Below are 734 nucleotides of genomic sequence, written 5' to 3' on the forward strand. Positions count from 1 at the left end.
AAATACATGCCCATGACTGTCCCATAATACAGAGAAACAACTGTGAGGTGGGAGCCACAGGTGGAGAAGGCTCTGAGCACACCCTTGGTGGATGGAACCCGTAAAACTGTGGAAAAGACCCAGACATAGGAGACGATGATGCATAGTAATGGCACAGAGAAAATACCAACCCCTAGGTGCATCATCTTCACATTAAAGCGGATGTCAGAACAGGACAGCTTGAGTAAAGAGGCAATGTCACAGTAGAAGTTGGCTACTTCCTGGTTGCCACAGAAAGACAGACTAGCTGTGAGTAGAGTGTGGGGGACGGCATTGGCATTTCCAACCACCCACGATCCGACAACTAGAAGGACACAAATCCGTGGGCTCATAATTGTTGTGTAATGAAGTGGGCGGCTGATGGCCACCGCACGATCATATGCCATCACAGCCAGGATATAGCTATCTGTGTTAGCCATGCCAATCATGAAACACATCTGTGCTAGGCATCCCCCAAAGGAGATGGCTTTGCTGCCTGAGACATGGTTGGCCAACATCTTGGGGATGGTTACAGAGGAGAATAAGATGTCAACAAGGGAGAGGTTGGCAAGGAAAAAATACATGGGGTTGTGCAGGCGAATGTCAGCGTGGATGGCCAAGATGATGAGCAGGTTTCCAGTCAGTGTGATGGGGTAAATGAACAGGAAGAGGATGAAGAAGAAATCTTCCTGTTGCTGCTGACCAGTAAGTCCCAG

The 734-nt window shown here is 48.8% G+C and overlaps 1 protein-coding gene across 1 annotated transcript; it reads right to left on the reverse strand.

The window, feature by feature from the left end:
- Positions 1-6: 6 nt before the first annotated feature.
- Positions 7-728, reverse strand: LOC115284992 (olfactory receptor 1A1-like; the record flags this gene model as incomplete). Its single annotated transcript, XM_029931418.1, has 1 exon — positions 7-728. A coding segment is annotated over one exon (722 nt), but the record flags the coding sequence as incomplete, so codon positions are not given.
- Positions 729-734: the final 6 nt, after the last annotated feature.

This window comes from Suricata suricatta, unplaced genomic scaffold, assembly GCF_006229205.1.
Source record: "Suricata suricatta isolate VVHF042 unplaced genomic scaffold, meerkat_22Aug2017_6uvM2_HiC HiC_scaffold_31976, whole genome shotgun sequence".
Taxonomy (NCBI): Eukaryota; Metazoa; Chordata; class Mammalia; order Carnivora; family Herpestidae; genus Suricata; species Suricata suricatta.